The sequence below is a fragment of the Budorcas taxicolor genome, chromosome 5, assembly GCF_023091745.1.
Source record: "Budorcas taxicolor isolate Tak-1 chromosome 5, Takin1.1, whole genome shotgun sequence".
In the NCBI taxonomy this organism is placed as follows: Eukaryota; Metazoa; Chordata; class Mammalia; order Artiodactyla; family Bovidae; genus Budorcas; species Budorcas taxicolor.
In genome coordinates this window covers 71644709-71661632 of record NC_068914.1, presented here as the reverse complement: position 1 = coordinate 71661632, position 16924 = coordinate 71644709, and the positions used below count along the sequence as shown (strand labels likewise).

The following is a 16924-nucleotide window of genomic DNA, read 5'->3' as shown; positions in this document are numbered from 1 at the left end:
CCCCCTCCGCAGAGAAGGGCAGATGTGCACGTCTACAGAACTGGGGGTGGGGACAGCTTTAAGACCTCTGAGGCCCAGCACCTTCCTGGAGGTTCACAAAGTCCAATCTAAGGGCCCTCGCCTGGCGAACATGGAGGCCCAGACACTCAGAATGGGCCCTTGGGGACTCCCTTTGGGTCCCCCTCCCACCACACCCACCCAGTGCATCTCATCCTATTTCCCAGTTGCCCTAAGAAGCCTGCATAATCCACCCTCCTCATCCAGTCCCTCTCCAGGTTACCTAGTTGCTTCCCCCTCACCCCAGGGAGCCACATTACATGAGTTTCCATCACTTTATTTTGCAAAAATAGAAAACTCAGCAATATGCGATACAGCGGGGCGGGGGTGGGGGGTGGAGGAGAAATGTAAACAGAGGGGAGGGGACAGCACCCGGACCCCCCAGAGAAAAAGGGGAGCCAGTGGGAATCTTATTTGGCAGCTAAATACAAACTGGGGATTGGAGGAAGAGAGGGGTCACAGGGGCCCTGGGCTCCCCCTCCCAAGTCCCCTGGAGGAAGGGGTCAATTCCAGGGTGTAAACAAAAGCTAATAAATAAATAGAGGCTTCCTCTGGGTCAGGGCGGGATCAGCTAAGCAGTGCCCACCCCACCTCTCCCTGGGCCAAGCTGCTCTGGGGGGTCAAGGGGGAAGGCACTAGGGGGAGAGGGATCCCCTGGCCCCTCTGTAGTGTAGGAGGGTCCCTGCCCCAAGGCTGAGATGAGGGGCAGGGGGGGCCCAAGGCACGTGACAGGGCTGGGGGAGGGGCTTGTAACGGAGGCCCCAGTGAAGAGGTGCGGAGCGATCCACATCTGTCCCTTTCACCCCCTGCCCCCCCAACAGAAATGCAGGGCCCGGGCTGCCCCACTCTGACCTGGCATGAGGATGGGGCACAGCGGGCAGGATGCACCTGGCAGGTGCCTCACGCAGCATTAGGCACCAAGGACAGGGGCAAGAGGGTGGGCTCAGCCCTCCCCCTACGGCCCCCTTTTGGTCTCTAGTGTTCCTGTTTGCTCCCAGAGGCCTAAGCACCCAGCAGAGGAAGGGGCTGTGGAATGAAGGGTCTTCCTCCTGCCCTGGGGAGCCTGGACCCTGGTGTCTGAGGGGCAGTGCTAAGATTTCAGAGTCCAAACCCAGGCTCACCCCTCTGCCCTCTCTCCTGGAGGGAACAGGGCAGGCCCCCAGGACTGGAGAGGGAGCCGGTTAGAGCAAGATGGGGATGAACACAGAGGCACCCCTGGAAACTTTGGCAAAAACAAGGAGCTCATTGGAAGGGGTGGGGAGAGGGCAGAGCAGGTCCTCCCCCAGCCACTGGCGGTGTCTGGGAGATGGTCAGTCTGCTGCCTGGAGCCCCAACCCCCAAGGCAGGGGAAGTCAGAGACCCTGGTCAGGATGGGGGCTGCGGCCCCCTCTGCCCTGGCCCCCGGGAACCTCATCCTCGCTGGAGGCCTTGGGGTGAGGGCCAGGCTGCGAGGAGTCGTCCTCAAACATTTCGGGGTTCTCCAGCATTTCTCGGATCAGGGGAGGCATCGGGCCTGGAATCTCCATCTTCAGGGTAATGGCCCTTTCTGCTCCTGCAGTGGAGGAACAAGGAGGTTCAGGGGGGCTGAGGTACAGCCCCTACAGCGGCCTCCCTAACTCTGCTTGACTGCCCTCTGGGGGCTCCCAGCACAGGCCTGTTACCTCTGTCTGCCTCTTTCTCACCCTCTTTCTGCTGTAGAGCTTCTGGGGACCACTCCTCTGCCTGGAGACTCTGCCTGTCTTCTCTGCCAAGCCCACTGCCCATCCTTCCTTTCAGGCTGTCTCCTCCAAAATCACACAGTGCCCACCTTCCAGCCACACACCCTGGACCCCCTCCGTAAGCCCATGGCTTGCCAGCTGCTCTTAGGGCTGTTCTCAATAACATTTATCACTAGGACTAAGCCTCATTAAACACTGTCTGCCAGGCATACAATCAACCTTCCTATGATGATGGAAACATCTCCTCCATCCAGGGCAGGAGGCACTGAACTTTATAACTCAGCGCAGCTGTAAGCCTGTTGTGTGTTAACTTGTTTCATCCTCACAAACAGAAAAACAAGGTTCAAAAAGGAAAGGTATTTTGCACCAAGTGTTCCCACTAGCATGTAGCGGAGCGAGGATTCCAGTGCAGGCTGCCTGATTCTAACCCACTCTGCTCTTGTCTCTGCCTGACCTGGGAGACTGGCAGCTCCGAGAAGACAGAGGGGAGGCTTGCTCCCGACTAACCCTTGGTGCTGATGCCCCGGAGGTCAGTGATCTTCATGAGCATCCTGGGGAACATGTAGGGCTGACTGGGCCGCCGGCGCCGGGCATAGAGCCTCAGGGCTTCGAGCAGCGGTTCCTGCAGCTTGTCCACTTTCTCAGGCTCCTCCAGGTCCATGCGGTCTTTGGGGATACGCACAGGTGAGTGAGAGAGATGTGGAAGACAGTGATGAGTGGCTGATCCCAAGGAGTCCTGTCCTATGGCCCTCCAGGCCCCAAACCTGACCATGAGCCCCATTCAGACCATCTCCCCTGCTCCAATCCCTATACCATCCCTCTCTGGCAAGAGGCTTTCTCTGGTAAATCACTCCTGCCCAGGGCTTCCCTGGTGGCTCAGTCGATAAAAGAATCTGCCCGCAATGCAGGAGACCTGGCGGGAGACTTGGGAAGATCCCTTGGAGGAGGGCATGGCAACCCACTCCAGTATTCTTGCCTGGAGAATCCCTATGGACAGAGGAGCCTGATGGGCTACAGTCCATCGGGTCGCAAAGAGTCGGACACGACTGAGTGACTAAGCACAGACCTCTATGTCAGCACTAGTACCAGGGGTCTCCTCAGCTCCCTGCCCCCTGTCCCGGCTCTCCCTGTCTTCTCTTTTCTTGTTCCAGGCTGCTGGGCAGTCTGTAACCGGAGCTGAGGAGTCCGGCGTGGGACCAAGGTCTCCAGCCAGGCTGGAGATCAGGTGTGGGGTGCGGTGGGACAGTAATCTGACTCAGCGCCAGGGGGCGCCCCCGCACCTCCGCAGATGAGGCAGATGGCGCTGAGCAGGCCTGTCTCCGTGTCGTCCATCTCCAGCGGCAGGAGCTGCCCAGCGAAGGCAAAGACGAGGTCTGTGAGGGGCCCGAAGCCGGCGTTGTGCATCTGAGTCCGGTTCAGGGTCAGCCCATCGGAGAAGGTCATAGTGTCCTGCTCTGGGGTGTACCTTGTGCAGATCCGCAGCATCTGGAGGTGGGGGGAGGGTTAGTGCTGTCTCTGGGAAGGAGCGCACAGGTGGGAGGGAAAAGAGCATGAGGTGCAGGTACAAAGCGAGGCAGTTAGGTACTAGAGGAGGGCCACCTAAAGCAGGCAGGAGAAGGAAGGCAGACGGAGGGTCCGAAATCGGGGGAAGAGAAGAGAAGTCAGAAGGTAGGGCATGCAGAAGTCTAGGATCAGATCTCAGGGGCAGAGATTAAGACAAGAAAGAGCTTAGGTTTCGAGGATATCTGGTGGAGTCCCAGATTGGAGCGGGGAACAGAGCTAACGAAATCTTTGTGTGGACCAACTCCATGGTCTCATCTGAGGGTCAGGCTCTGATGGAAGACAGGGCCCAGGGTTTAACTCACCAGGATGTCCAGGCAGGCGGCCTTGAGCAGAGTGATCTGGTCAGCAATGCTGAGACCGGTGAAGCCAGGTAACCGCTTGGCAAACTCCACGATCTTGATGATGCACTTGGTGGCCAGCTCACTGAACTTGTCCCACAGCCCCAGATCCAGCTGCACCCGGTGGTCTGCACTGGAGTTCTGCAGCAACAGCAGGTTAGAAAGCAAACGAAGGCTCGTCCGGGGGGCTGTCTTCCTTTTGCCAAGACCCCTGGCTCTCCCTCTGCATCCAGATGCCTGCGTTGTCAGCACCAGACCACGGCCTCCAACACCACCCCCACCCAGTCACCAAAGTCAGCGGTCCCTGCCCGCACCATGGCCCTGCCCACTCCTCACCGTGGTGTACTTGCCCAGCTGGCAGAGCGAGGGGAAGGTCTCCTGATGGGCCTTGCTGACCTTGGTGATGAGCTCTTCTAACTGGGGGCTCAGCTCATAGCTGTCAAGCGACCCTTCTTCCTTTACCTCTTTCTTCTTCTTGTTGCGATCATTCCGAACGGCTTGGGGGCAGAGGCAGATTGGAGAGGGTCAGGACCCTCAGAATCTCCCTCCCGTATCCCCTCTCACACTAACTCAATACACTGGAGATCATCCATTCCCTGGGACCCTAGGGCAGGGCCTCGGGTTCTGTCTCCTACACTAGCTCCCATTCCCAGGCTGGCTCTCCCCAGCCCCACCCAGGGCCTGCAGCCCCTACTCCCTCCCCAGGCCATTCGGCTCCATCCTGCCCTTCCTGTCACCCTGCAGGAGCTGGGGAGGGGGGGCAGGATATGCAGGCGGCAGGATATCCACTTATAGCCTTGGCAGCACAATGGTGCAGGGGAGGGGGGGGCACCCCAGATCCACCTCAGGCTCAGTGCTGGGAGCAGGGGAGGGGACTGGCAAGCCCCCCAACTTGCCCATGAAATAAGGAATGTGCAATGGTAACCCCCATTCCCTCATTCAGAGGAAGGGTTAAGCTCTGAGAAGAGGGAGTGGGAAGGGGTGGGGTCTCCTGGGTGAATGGAACTAATCAAATAGGACTGGCCCGGAGGAGGCAGCACTCCAGGGCGGCTGGAGGCTGATCGCAGAGGTCAGGAAAGTGGGGGCGGCCAGTGGGAAGAGGGTGGCAGCCACAGGCTAGGATAGGAGTGCTCCTGCCCAGGCAGGCCTAAGGGCCTACCTTCCTTGGACATGCCAACTTCAAAGCATTTCTGTAGCCGGCAGTACTGGCAACGATTCCGGGTCACCTTGTTGATGATACAGTTTTTGTCACGGTGACATGTGTACACCATGTTCTTCTGGATGCTGCGACGGAAGAAGCCCTGGGGTTGGGGGTTAGGGGGGAGGGTCAGTGAAGCAGGATGCTGGGAGTATCAGCCTCTCTCAGGCCTTGCAGGAGGTCCCAGGCTCAACCCCCGTCTGTGCAAAGCAGCATCCCTCCCACCCCAGAGGGATACCCACCCACACAGTCTCTGATCTCACCCAGTCAACTCTGGATGCCCAACGCACCCACATCCACCCCATACACACCTTGCAGCCTTCACAAGAGCTGACCCCATAGTGGTAGCCAGAGGACTTGTCATTGCACACGAAGCACGGCTTGTAGACCCGGGGAGGTGGAGGGGGTGAGGGCGAGCTTGGCACCATCTCCTCTGAGCTAGTGCTCTGCGTCTCCACCGCTGGGGAGAAGCAGTGATATGAGGGTCAGGGGAGAAGCCCCACCTCAGATCTCTAGGCATCCTCATCAGATACACACCCCACATTCCCACTTCTTCCTCTGGCTCAGCGATGACACCATTGCCACCACATTGATTTAAAGTCCCAACAACCCATATACTGCCCCAGAGTAAACACTTTCAGAAACCCTCAAATGACTACTATTACCTCCCAACCTGGCCATCTCCCCCTATAATAATGTCCTATACAACTGCTCAATTCTCCGAATTCTGGGTCCAAGCCATCCTGGAAGTTAAATTCTCTGGGCCTCAGTTTGCCCAGCTACAAAGTGGGTGTGTAAAGGGGTATTGGCCTGTGGTTCTGAACTCTCTAGTCACTCCTTCTCACATTGGGTCCCTGTCAGTAGACGCCCTCCTACCCTTCTCCTGCTCAAGAGGCCACACATCTGGGGGTGAAGAGGCAATTCCAGGTCACCTGTGGCTATCATCTGGCTAAATCACCTGCTAGGAGACTCAGAAGGTAGAAGAGAACCTCATCCTCTCTCAAGCAGTACAGGGTAGACATTCCTGGATCTTCCCCCCACCCTCAATGTGCGTGTGCGTGTGCAGTCTCTGCGCCCCCATGGACTGTAGCACGCCAGGCTCCTCTGTCCATGGAATTTTCCAGGCAAGAATACTGAATGGGGTTTTCATTTCCTTCTCCAGTCCCCCCTCAAACCATCCCCCAAATAACCACCAATGTCCTTTTCCCTAGAAACCACTGAGACAGTGAAGCAAATGGGACGCAGGGACTGGGAAAGTAGGTTAGGGCACATGCAAAAGCCATATTTTACACCTGAAGAAATGGAGGCCTATGGAGGGATGGGGCCGGCCCAGTGCCACACTGCCAGTTATGGGGGTGGGGAGGGCGTGCGGGGAGTAAGCAGCAGCGGGGAGCGGAAGATCTCAGGTCTAGATCTAACTGGCCAGGCCAGGAGTGAGAGAAGTTAGGAAAGGGAGACAGGTATTTGCTCAGATTCTCAGGTCTAGAAGTTGTTGGGGGTGTAGCAAACCAGAAGTCAGGTGACAGTGGGTTGTAACCAGGGTTGATAGGGGAGGGGAGTACCTCTGGTCCCTCTCTGAGCTATGTCTTCACTCCTAAACCTCCCCTGCAAAAGCCACACACTGCTCAAAAAAGATCTCAGCCCATGCCACGCAAGGAGTTTGTGGGGAGGACACCCTCTTTTTAGGAGGCTGCTGAGTAAACCTCTTTTGAGTGTGGTCGGTCTTCAGAGGGTGGAAAAAAAAAAAATCTATAAATTATTCAATCTGTAGGACCAGTTGCCCAAACCTGGAAGGCCTAAGTTAATGCAAGAAAACCCTAAAACCTAACGAGTGTCCCTTGCTTGCACCCACCTCATAAACACCTTCTTCCTTCTAACCTGCTGTAGCCCATCTGGTCAGAAGTCCATCCAGGCTGCCAGAAGGACAGAAAGGACTGGGATGCCAGGATGCTGGGGTTCCGGATTAGCTCCACCCTCCCCACAGGAGGGAAGCCCTCCCCACCCCCCAACACACACAGACACTCAATTAGCATAAGAATCCGGCTAGAGTGAGATTCCCCAATGAAAAAGGAGAGCGAGGAGCAGAGGAAAGGAGGGTGCCTGAAGCCTATTCAGGACCAGGCGGGAGATGGAGGCGGAGGCTGGTGCTGGGAGATGGGGGGTGGGCTGGGATGCCTTTCTTTCAGGATGGCCCCGGTGTCTGAGGGCACATGTGCTGCCCACAGGCCAGTGCGTGGGGTGGTGCTTACCCGCACTGACGCCCTCCCTGCCCGCAGAGCGCTGCCTCATTTCCTCTCTTGCGAAAGGGCCTGGGTGCGGTCAGACTGGCATGGGCCCGTGCCAGCCAATCATGAGAGTGGGGGTGGCAGGGAGACAGGCCAGGGGCAGCTTTTCTCGTACTCAGGATACTGTGGTCCCTTCTCGGTACCCCTCTGACACACCCTCACCCTTGGACCCTAAAGTGCAGCCCAGTGGCTCTGGTCAATCTGGAGCGAAGGGCACAGGAAGGCTAAGTGGGTCAGCTCTGTTCGGATTCCTTTCTCAGCCCTGGGCAGAGACCCCACCATGACGATGCCTGGCCGGGCTAAGCAGGGGCCCCTGCTGCGGAGGAGGGGGGTGGGCTCTGGGTTTTTCTCCTTTTAAAGCCCAAATTGCTGAAATTGAGGAAATTCCTGGCCAGGCTGAGCGGAGCTTCAAACAAACTCTTTATAACCGGCTGTAAACACTCCCAGCTGCGAGGCCCAGGGCTGAGAAGCCCAGACTCACAATCTGACGACACACACCTCCTTGGAGACACTCTCACACATCAACACCACACAGGGCATAAAGGCAGGCACATTCTCAACCAGCTCCTATAGCCCAGAGGGGACCTTGGCACAGAACACCCAGGTAGGCACATAGGCACATGCACTCCAGCCACACTGCAGAGGGGGATGCACAACACCCAGCATCCGCTTCCCAGCTGCAAGCAAGAAGCTCTGCCACCAGACAGACACCCGTGGCCTGCCAACGCAGCACCAGAATAGTAGAGCTGCCAAGCACTCGCAGACTCACCAAAGGACTTCTTTCCTTCCCTGGTCTAGACACACAGGTCTAAACTACTTTCCCTGAAAGTGTGTGGAGTAGGCCCGGACTCCCCCACCCAAGGCCCTAGAAAGCCACAACTGTTGGTCCAAACTGACTTGCCAGTCAAGTCCCATGGGATTCTCTGGGCCTGAAAAAAACCAGGTCCTTGCCGGGTCCCTGCAAAAACCCTTCCTGGGAGATTCTTTCCATCTCAGTATATTGCCCAACATACTCCAAATCCCCATCCTATCCGACCAGGAGCAGAAAGCTAAGACTTCACAAGGGTTTGGTTTGGTGCAAGGCACTAGTTCATGTTTTCTCCGCCCTTTAAATGCTACACTTTTCTTCTTTCTTGCCCCACCCCACAGTTCGGTCTCCTATTTGCCACCTCCCTCTTCCAGTCTCCCAGTTGTTAAATCTGAGCAGCTCTGCCCTGCAACCAACAGACCCAAAAAAAAAAAAAAAGCGATCTCGTAAACAGCGCTGCCGTGTGCCAAGGAGCGAGGCGCGTTGGCGGGGGCTCAGTGACCCCGCGCGCACACTCCCCGAGCGCCCGCCGCCCGCCCCTTCCCAGAGTGCCCCCCAGTCCCGCATCCCCGGGCTGGAGCGCCGTCCTAGCCCCGGGGAACTTCGGGGGTGTTCCAGGCTCCCCTCCCAGCTCCTCCCCACTCCCCCCCCCACCCCCGCCAGGCACTTCGGCCCGGGCTTCAAAGCCGCCTCTCATCTGGACTTCATTTTTACTGCCTCTCAGTCCCCGGCTTTTTATTACCGCTCTGGAAAGGGGTTCCAGGGCCCCAGGCCTGGCATCTCCCATTTCACAGAGAGGGAAAGATGTGTATTTGGGGACCCAGGAGTCCTGCTTCCCCGGCCGCTGCTACCTCCAGGCCCCTCCTCACCATACACAAACTTTGCTTGAAACTTTTCCCTTCCTACTGAAGTTGTGGGCTGGAGCCATAGGAAAAAGAGCACACAACCCTATACACATTTCCTAAGATTTCTTGTCTCAGTGGGGGAGGGGGGCGCCAGAACCCAATCTGGCCCCTTCCACCCCGCACACAGCACACCCAGAGGATGCACGCTCCAACACAGCCCTTTCCAAAACCGCCCCCGCAGCCACGCAGGGCACACGCCCTCCCGGCCTCACGCCACAAACAATTCCACACCGGGCCATTCGGACCTGCCAACGCAGGCGGAAGGTGATGCTGCGTGGAGAGACCCCTGCACCCACACTCGCACTGCCTAAGCTAGGCGCTGCACACTCCAGGAATGCCCACGCTTCGCAAACAATATATATATTTTTACACTCGCGACTTCCCACATGGACTTTACAAACGCCACCCACGGTCCTGGGTGCCATTGCCCTCCGGGTCCACGAACCTGCCGACCCAAACTACCAACGCACCTCGGCCTCTCCCTATCTCCGGGAACCCTGGAGGGGCATCAACCACAGGTCCTAGCTATATACCCACCATCGAAACCACACACACACTCCAAACACTACTGCCCACACCCAAAGGAGTCGCTGAGGCCCCCACTTTTAAAGGGCCAGTACTTCTCTTTCCTACACACCCGACCCTCACATGGAAACGGTCGGAATGCCCGCCTGCACCCCAGGTCCACCTTTTACACATGTAGAGCGAGAGCCGCTGCCTGTCCTGCACCCCACACCCCACCCCCAGGCTCGGGTACCTACACTGCAGACTGGCGGGTTGCGGCCAGGCAAAAGACTCGAGTCCGGCGAAACAGGAGCTGCCGGCGGCTCTGCGCAGCAAGCCAGCCCCGGGTCCGCCTGCCCCGTACAGCCGTCGCGGACCCGGGGCAAATGTTTCCATGCAGTCGTACATCGCGACCCGGCTTGGAGGGAAGCTGGGTGCTGGGAACACCGAGAACCCGCGGCCGATTCCCCCTCCTCCCCCGGCGGCGCCCCGCTCCTGGAGGGGGGGAGGGGGAGGGCTAGCGTAGGGCGCCGGGCTGCATGGGGGGTAAGGGGTGGGCGGGGAAGAGGGGGATCCCCAGCAGGGGAAAGGGACTGGGCGGGGCGCAGAGCCGGGGCTGCCGCTCCAGCCGCGGTCTAGCTCACTCTGGGCGCCTCGGCAGCTAGCACTGGGGAGACCTTTTGTAAAAGCGAAGCCCAGAGGGGTGGGGGGTGGGGCTTAGAGAGCTAAGGGGGCCGGGCATCAAGATGAGCAGAGCTGGGAGTGGAGCGCACACACACATACACACACACACACACACACACACACACACACACTCGCACCGCCGCGCGCTTGCTTGCTTAAGACACACATCCGTGCATGCATTTATCTTGGCAGGTACCACGCATTTGCAAATATGCAATAGTGCACATGCATGTCTGCACGCGCATAAAATCAGAGGTGTACACACACGTTTTTGCAGACACACCTGGCTCGGGAGAATGCTTGCAAGGATTCTCTCTCTACAGCCGGGAGGCTTTGCAAGCTTTTGCACTCAGGCGCGTGCCCCGACCGGGGATGGGGGAAGGAGTGGAGGAACCAAGCACACGCATTTCCTTTCGAGTTGCCCCCTCCCCCCAACAGTCCTTTTTTTTACACAAGTCTGTACAGGCAGGGGTTTCACGGAGGGCTGGGCAGAGGGGAACAAGGAGGTCCCCTGAGCGCGGCAGTTCTCCAGAGCCCAGGGACCTGCACTACCTCCACCCCCTCATTCCCAGGCCTGGCTCCTCCCTCTCCCTCCGCGCGCGCGCCGCAGGGCCGAACGGTACATTCCTACGGCTGGGCGCGCGCGGCCTGCTCCTTCCTTCCCGTCCTCCCCCCGCCCCGGTCCGAGGGCCGGAGCGCGCTCCCGCCGTGAACTCTCCGGGAACCCCCCTCGGGGCGGGTGGCCGGGCGCGCTCACCTCCCCCTGACCCGGCCCCGCCCCACCCCGCCCAGGCCTCAGCCAGCGCCGCCGCGGAGTCCCCCCGCCCTCCTGCGCAGCCGGAGTCTACCCCTCCTAGCCCGAGCGGTCCTCCCTCCGCCGCGGCCCGGGTCGCCTCCCTCCGAGTCCCCCAAGGCCCGTCCCGGGGCTGACGTTCCCGGAGCGCCTCCACTGCCTCTCCCAGCGGCCCTTCCTCGAAACTGACATCACTTGTAGGGCGCAAGGCTGCTCCCACCGTGCCGACTGCGTTCAGACCACACTGCCCTCCTGAGTGCCAACTCCCCTCCCCCAGAGTGCCAATGCCCCCAAGTGCCCAGTGCCCCTCTCAGCAATAACTGTGGGTCTGGTCGGTAGCTGTTCTCAAAGCCATTCGATACCCCCACCAATGGCAAACTGCCCCTTCTTCCCTTTGGTGCCACATGTAGTGCCCTTCGGATCTCCGAGGGCCGCCCCACTCCTTCCTCGCGGGCCCCTTCCGGGCACTGAGCGCCCTCGCCCGGCGGAGAAGAGGGTGAGGGGGCGGGGGTTTGGCCACGTCAAGAGTTTGCCCTCGCCGGGCCGGGCCGACTCGGGGACCCTGGCCCCGGGACAGCGCCAGCGGCGGCGACTCCCGGAAACCGCCCCCTCCTCCGCGCCCCGCCCGCCGCCCGGCCGCCCGGCGGGCCGGCCCAGCCGGCTCTGTCAGCGCCGCTCACACGGGGAGCGCCGGGGGAACAGGAGCGGCGCCCGGCCCGGCCCATTCCCCCGCCCGGTGGCGGTGGCTGGGCCAGGGCGGGGCGCGCTTTTCTAAGAATCTGTTGTACCGGGTGGGGGGCACACTGGGGTGCCGCTGGAGTGGGGCGCCAGTTTGGAAGAATAAAGAGCAGCAAGGGGTGCCAGAGTAGGCGAGGGAAGGGAAGACAGGCGCGGAGGAGGGGCCGGGGTGGCTGCCGGGGACTGAAGGGGGCTGGGCTGGGAAGGAGGGCCTGGTTGGTGGATGGGGGAGTCTGGGATGGCAGGGCCGACTGGGGGGCTGGAAGCAGGGACGAAGAGGGAATGTATTGGTCTTTTCCAGTTCAGCCTGCCTGAGCTCCCAGTTCTTGCCCTCAACCCCAAATACGCCATCTCTGGATGCAGCCATTCCCCAAGAAGAGAAAAAAGGGGTGACAGATTTCTGATTCAGAACCTGGCCAGTGGCAAAAACATCAATTAAGTGCAAAATAAGGAGTACCCCCCAAATAAGGGGGGGAAAGCCCTGATTAGTCAACTCCAGGCTGCCAGTCTCCCCCACCCCACCCCACCCTTCCCCCTCAGAAATCTGAAAGGTCCCAATTAAGTCAGGCCTGCCTGGTTGGTAATTAGAACCAGAAGTGGCCAGGCCACAGGGAGGGGGGTTGGGAGTGGGGCACAGGAGGTGTGGGGGGAGGGCTCGGAGAAGTCATGAGTCCTCAATAGCCCCCCTTTCTATTCACCAGATGCACCCCACTCCTCATCACCCCATCTGTGTGTATTTCCCAAGCATTGCAGGGAGAGGGGTCCTTAGAAGGGACTAGGCAATGCGGTGTCAGGCCCACCCTAACCCCCAACCCCAACCCCCCATTCTAGACAGCCTCAGCCTTGAGGAGAAGGTAAAAGGATGGGGGAATCTAGTGCCCCCTCTTTTCCCCAAAGTCCCCCCAGCCCTTATTGCAGCAATTAGACCCATTAGCCTTCTAGCATTTCATGGGAACCAGATGTTCTCCACCAGCCTGGTGGGAGTATAAGGGGGGGCTGCTGCCTGACTCACCCCCTTCCCTATGATCCCCGCCACCAAAGCGCACCCCTCCCAGCTGGAGCCCCACAAAGCATGATCCCAGAGGCAAGGAAGAGTGTACCCCATCCCCCACTAATGAAGCCATTCACACTGAGCCTGGCATGGTCACCCCTCAGAGCCTCGACCACCCTGGAAAGGATGCATTTGGCCATCAAGGGGCTGTGGGGGGGCAGGGAGAGCTAGTTCCTTCTCTGCATCTCTCCTTTGCTCCCCTCCTGCCACCTTCTGGAAGGGGCTTGAGGATAACTGGCTCTGAATTCCTCATGCTAAATTCTCCTTTTCTTCCAAAACCTTCCCCCAAAAAACTGAAGAGGGGGCATTTCAAAGCAGAGAAGGCCCCACCCTAAGGATAAGTCCTAACTTAGGACTCCCACCTGAAGGGTAGTGAATGGGAGGGGTCTCCTCCGGAGGTGGGGGCAGCAGTGGAGCTGAGGGATAGGGAGGTGTGAATAGGACCGGGGCCCAAAGCAGGGCGGTGAGGAGCGCTGGGCAGGATGGGGGCTGGGACCGGGTAGGGGGCCAGGAGAGGGGGGTGCAGCCTGGGCCCCAGCGGCGGCTCGCCCAGCTCCCCCCGCCAGAGAGGTTTCCTGTTGCAATCAAAGCCCCGTTTGTGTCAGCCTGGAGCTGGAGCTCGAGCCTGAGCAGGAGAGACCAGGAGGGGAGGGGAAGGAGGCAGTGGCTGGGGTTTTTTCCTGGAGGAGGCCTCGCTGCCGCCTGCTCACCACCAGGCCCGCCCGCTTAACAAGGCCCCTGGCCTCTCCCGGAGTCTGGGTTCTCTCTGTGTCTGCGCCTTCCAGCCTGTATATTTCCCTCTCATCTTGTTTACGTCTCTGAGTCTCTCTTTTTCAGTTTCTTTTAAGTAGAACTCATTTTCTTCCTGTGCCAGCCTGTCTTCAGTTTCTCCATGTCACTTGGTATGGTGCAGCCTGGGCTCCGTGACCCAGAGACACTGTCACCAAGTTCAGAGGACACTAGGTCGTCAGGACACCAGCTATCTTCTAAAGAGGGGGAGGCGGGCAGGGCAGGCCTTCCCTTCCCTTCCATCACACTCTGTTCCCTGCAGTCTTGATAAAACAAACATAGACCACACCAGTGGTCATAACACTGAGATGCACAGGGACACAGACACCAGGGTTTCATGTGTATGAGTGAGCAAGCACACCCAAACCTTCGCGCATGTGTACACACACACCCCCTTCCAGTTTTCCACACTTGCAGGCCTGTGCTCGCCTTGGCAGCACGTGTTCCCTTCTCCTGCCCTCCTCCAACAGGCGGTTCTGAGACGCCTTACCCACTCAGGCCCCCGCGGCACCCCAGGAGATGAAACAAGACTGCCCTTCTCAACATTAGTGTCTCCAAGGTGCTGGGGACCCAGTGGTGGGATCCAGGAGCCAGCCCCGGGGCGAAGTTCCAGAATCCTTCACAGACCACCTTCCCTCCCGCAGACCAGCAGCAGAGGCTGAGGAAAGAGAGCCAGCCACCAAGTGAGCATGGCTTTGACTTAGGCCTCCAGTCCCCTTCCATTAGATGGCCCAGTCACAAAGGGAAGGGAAGGGAGATTACACTTTCCCCCTTCAGCCACTGCTGCCCCGCCGTGGGAGGTCTCTCAGACTCTCCCAGCTGCCTCGCTTTCCTCCACCACTAGGTGCTGCGAGCCCCACTCCCAGGTAGCTGTCTGGACCCAGGCCTTTCCCTCCTCCCCTCCCCACCACCACCTCTCTGCCCAGGCCTGTCCCCCGCTGCCAGCCGCACCCTCCAGAGCTACCAGCCCAGGTTCTGGCTCCTCCCTTGGATTTCTTCTTTCAGCCCCCCTCCTTCAGGGCAGCTTTTGGGGATAGAGCTTAGTCTGACCCTTTCCCCTGCCTTGACCTCACTTTGAACCCTGACCTTGCTCTCCACGTGTCCAGGGCACAGGGACACATGGAGAACTTCCTGGGGGCTGGCTCCTGGCTCTCCGCACTCTCCATGACACCATTCTCTCTTCTCAGCCTTCTACCCCTATTCTCTTAGTTGCCTCGGGAAACCTGGGAAAATCAAGTCCCAAGGGACTGAGTTGTACTGCTCTTTGCAAGAAGGGCATTCATGTGGGAGGGTGGTTCCCTCCCACCTCCAAGACCCTGGGACAGATTCATGGGGTGCAAATGAGGTAGGGGAAGCCCAGCTGAGGTTTACAAAAAGGGGGGCTTTGTGCTCCCTCCTTCACCTGCATGCCACCCAAATAACCCCTGCTGGACTACAGACAGGCCACCAGCAGGCCTCACCAAACCCCAGACACACCGTCAGCAGCCCATGAAATACCACCTCATTCCTCACACTGACTCTTTGTTGCAACCCTGGAATTCTGTGTGTGAGCAGCATCTCAGGGCCACACTGTGCATACAACTGCATATGGCCTTACACACACACACATACACACACACACATGCCTTCTCTAGGTGAGCTTGCTCTTTCCAGCAGAGCTGCCAGCCCCAGTCCTGTCTAATCACCCCTTCACACACACACACACACACACACACACCCCTCCAAGTGCCAGCTCCTGAACACAGGCCCCTTCTCTCCAACTCTCTCTCTCTGAGCTTGTGGAGCTATAAGGGATGTATCTTTATCTTTTGGTCTTTTCTTCTCCCTCTCTGTTTCTCTCTCTGGAGCTGCCCCTCTGTCTATCACCTCTCCTCCTTTCCAGGTAGGACCTTCTCTGCACCAGCTCCCACGCTGACCCTCTATCCAACGGAGGCCAGCATCCTAGCCCTCCAGCTCCTGGGCATCCATGCCTGAAATGACCCTGGTGAGGAGGATCCACTCCCAAGAGGAAGGATAGGGGACCCAAAGGGAAGAAGAGAGGCCTCAGCTTGCTGCTGTCAGCTTCACCCAAAGAGGGCAGGCCTGAGGGACAAGCAGGGATCTGCACAGCATGTGGGCACCGGGCCAGACCAGAGAGAGAGAGAGAGAGAGAGAGAGGAGTCCACAGCCCACATGGCTGGTGGAGAGGATGCTGCTGGGACGCCCCTCCATTTCCCCGGATTACTTATGAGACAAGAGCTACCTTCCTTGTGGCTATTTCCACCCTTCCCAGAAGCAAGGGGCTTCCCAGGTGGCTCTGCTGGTAAAGAAAATCCGCCTGCAATGTGGGAGACCCGGGTTCAATCCCTGCGTTGGGAAGATCCCCAGGAGAAGGGAATGGCTACCCACTCCAGTATTCTGGCCTGGAGAATTCCATGGGGTCACAAAGAGTTGGACACGGACACTGAGCGACTTTCACTTAACCAGAAGCAAGAGGGAAGTTGCCTGACCCCAGACATCCCTGGGTACCTGGCACTAGATTCTGTTCCTCTTTTTTGCAGCCTCCCACTAATTCAGGACAATTTCACCTCTTGATCCAAGAGTCAGCAGATTGTCCTCCCAGGCTCCTCCACTTCACAGCCTGGCTCCCCACACCCCGCTACTGCAGGCAGGCAGCAGCCTCAGATTTCCCCAGACCCACCCTTGGCTGCCCATACAAAGAGGTTCTCCCTGCTAGTTGACTCGCTCAGGAGGCAATTTCAGAGTCCCAAATTTTAGGCATGCCACTTTCCCATCCTAGGTGTACAGAAGGACTCTCATTCGCAAAGATGTTCATTTGCTCCATATCCAAACCCCCTCATGGCTACTCCTTTAGATCAAAGCCCTAAGCCTGCCTGCCTTCCTAACGGGGACACCAGCTCTCTCTCATCCACCCACCAATGCCCTCTTGTTTCCACTTGCCCTCATCCCCCATGATCCCTGAGACTCACACAGAGAGGCCATCTCCTTGGGGAGGTCAGGCTGGCCCAAGCCCCGGAAGCTAGGGCTCAGCATCTCGAAAGGTGGAGACCCTCTGAGTGCCCCTGGGAAGGCGAAGGGGAAGCCAGCCCCTGGGTAGCCAGAGCCAGGCCCCAGGGCACCAGGCACAAAGAGTCGCTCCTTATTGGTGGCCATGGCCGCTGCAGAGTGGGAGGCTGAGTCCCCTGGGGTCTGCTGTGGGCGGGGGACTTCTTCAGCCACAGCCCCCGCCCATGCCCACTGCCCTGGCCTGGGAGGCTCCGTGCCCGCCCTGCCTGGCCTGCTCACTGGGTCTCCAAGAGTCCTAAGGAGAAAGAAAGGAAAAGGAGGGATGAGAGAATGATCACTTCGAGGTTCCAAGCCCCATGACCCTCACCCAGCTAGTCTTTTCTCTCCTAGCTGCCACAGTTTGTACTGCTCAGGGCCCTCTGTACACAGTGGGGGACACAGGGTGGTAGCTGATGCAGGCTCAGAGAAACTCGCCCCAAAAGGGTAA

At 58.9% G+C, this 16924-nt stretch overlaps 1 protein-coding gene across 4 annotated transcripts; it reads right to left on the bottom strand.

The window, feature by feature from the left end:
• Nucleotides 1–378: 378 nt before the first annotated feature.
• RARG (retinoic acid receptor gamma) lies at nt 379–16595 on the bottom strand. 4 transcript variants are annotated; one of them, XM_052639654.1, is made up of 9 exons: nt 9343–9355; nt 6727–6787; nt 5186–5334; nt 4836–4977; nt 4013–4173; nt 3641–3817; nt 3056–3260; nt 2283–2441; nt 379–1609 (listed from the first exon to the last, which is right to left on the bottom strand). In XM_052639654.1, exons 3-9 carry the CDS (start codon nt 5300–5302, stop codon nt 1410–1412), a joined length of 1161 nt encoding a protein of 386 aa, XP_052495614.1. In that variant the 5' UTR covers nt 5303–5334; nt 6727–6787; nt 9343–9355; the 3' UTR covers nt 379–1409. The 4 variants fall into 4 exon arrangements, with proteins under 4 accessions (XP_052495614.1, XP_052495615.1, XP_052495613.1 ...); XM_052639655.1 differs by lacking the exon at nt 9343–9355 and adding an exon at nt 7124–7203; XM_052639653.1 differs by lacking the exons at nt 6727–6787; nt 9343–9355 and adding an exon at nt 16401–16595.
• Nucleotides 16596–16924: the final 329 nt, after the last annotated feature.

Bases quoted from the DNA above. Each gene is read 5' to 3' on its own strand.
- RARG (XM_052639653.1), bottom strand. From the start codon at position 16,584: ATGGCCACCAATAAGGAGCGACTCTTTGTGCCTGGTGCCCTGGGGCCT. The intron at 5,335-16,400 runs GTGAGTCTCAGG...GCTTCTCCCCAG, and splicing joins CAAGGAGATGGCCTCTCTGT to CGGTGGAGACGCAGAGCACT. The intron at 4,978-5,185 runs GTGTGTATGGGG...CCCCAACCCCAG, and splicing joins GCTCTTGTGAAGGCTGCAAG to GGCTTCTTCCGTCGCAGCAT.